The 1,042-nt window shown below is 51.5% G+C and overlaps 1 protein-coding gene across 1 annotated transcript; it reads left to right on the top strand.

Moving 5' to 3' along the window:
* Positions 1-302: 302 nt before the first annotated feature.
* LOC111649184 (taste receptor type 2 member 40-like) lies at positions 303-1,033 on the top strand (the record flags this gene model as incomplete). The annotated part of the gene is given in 2 exon segments (XM_023398937.2): positions 303-669; positions 672-1,033. Coding segments are annotated over 2 exon segments (729 nt in total), but the record flags the coding sequence as incomplete, so codon positions are not given.
* Between the last annotated feature and the right edge of the window lie 9 nt (positions 1,034-1,042).

Here is a 1,042-nt window from a genome sequence, read left to right as displayed (position 1 = left end):
ACAGTCATAAACAAAACAAAGCACTCATATATGCTCAGCCCGTACGTCAGGTCAACCTGACACTATGTAATTGCTCAGTTTATAGTCAAGATCTGTGCTGTGAATGAACAAAGCAGCGAGGCGGCTGATCTGAGTGATGTCTAATTTCTATTTTCATATGCAGCAACATTCACCAGTGATTCACAGGAACAGATTTGCATGCTGCGTATTTTTATTTCCTCTGTAAGGACCCTGATCATATCATTCTGCTCTGAAGCTGAGAGGAATGCAACAGTATCCATCTCCGCTGGGCCTCTACAACCATGTTTGGCTCTGCTGATCTGAAGCTGTGCGGCACCGCCCTCCTGCTGGTCCTGGGATCGCTCGCCAACATCTTTAACCTCGTGGTCATGCTGGTGCAGCAGTGGAGGTCCGGATGTGTGAAAACCGTGGCCGTCATCATCTGCTTCATCTCGCTGGGCAACGTCCTGCTGCAGATCTCCACCTTCGTCCTCGTGGCCTCGGTCTGGGCTGGGGTGCTCTGCTGGCCGGACTTACCTTTCTTCTTCTGTGTCGTCCTGTTCGTGTGGCTCAGCAGCAGCTCCGTCAGTTTCTGGTCCGTGGCCTGGCTGAGCGTCTTCTACTGCATGAGGGTTCTGAGCTTCTCTTCAGTTATATTCAGAGCGCTGAAGGAAACATCTCGATCATCCTGAACGTCTTCCTGGGTGTGACCTTACTGACCTCCTGCGTGATGTTCACCCCTTTCTTCTACCTCAAATCCCAAAGCAAAACTCTTGTTCCAAAAAACATGACAGAAAGAGCTTCTTGTGTCATCAGGAAGCCCCTGTTTCCTGCCTGGGTCGTCGTCAACGTCTATGTGGTCATCTTCATCTGCTACCTCGCCCTGATGCCCTTGATGATCATGCTCCCCACTTCACTGAGGCTGGTCGTCTACCTCTGCAAACACAGCTTGTCCATGCGGAAGCAGCAGAGCGGTTCTCACGCTGCAGAGTCGTACCTGCTCGTCTGCAGGCTGACGGTCGCTCTGGTATGGGTTTACCTC

Source organism: Seriola lalandi, unplaced genomic scaffold (assembly GCF_002814215.2).
Source record: "Seriola lalandi dorsalis isolate HSWRI2012SDOR001 ecotype SW California unplaced genomic scaffold, Sedor1 jcf7180002050087, whole genome shotgun sequence".
NCBI lineage: Eukaryota > Metazoa > Chordata > Actinopteri > Carangiformes > Carangidae > Seriola > Seriola lalandi.
Note: the sequence above shows the minus strand (reverse complement) of the source record. Positions and strands in the feature narration are given on the sequence as shown.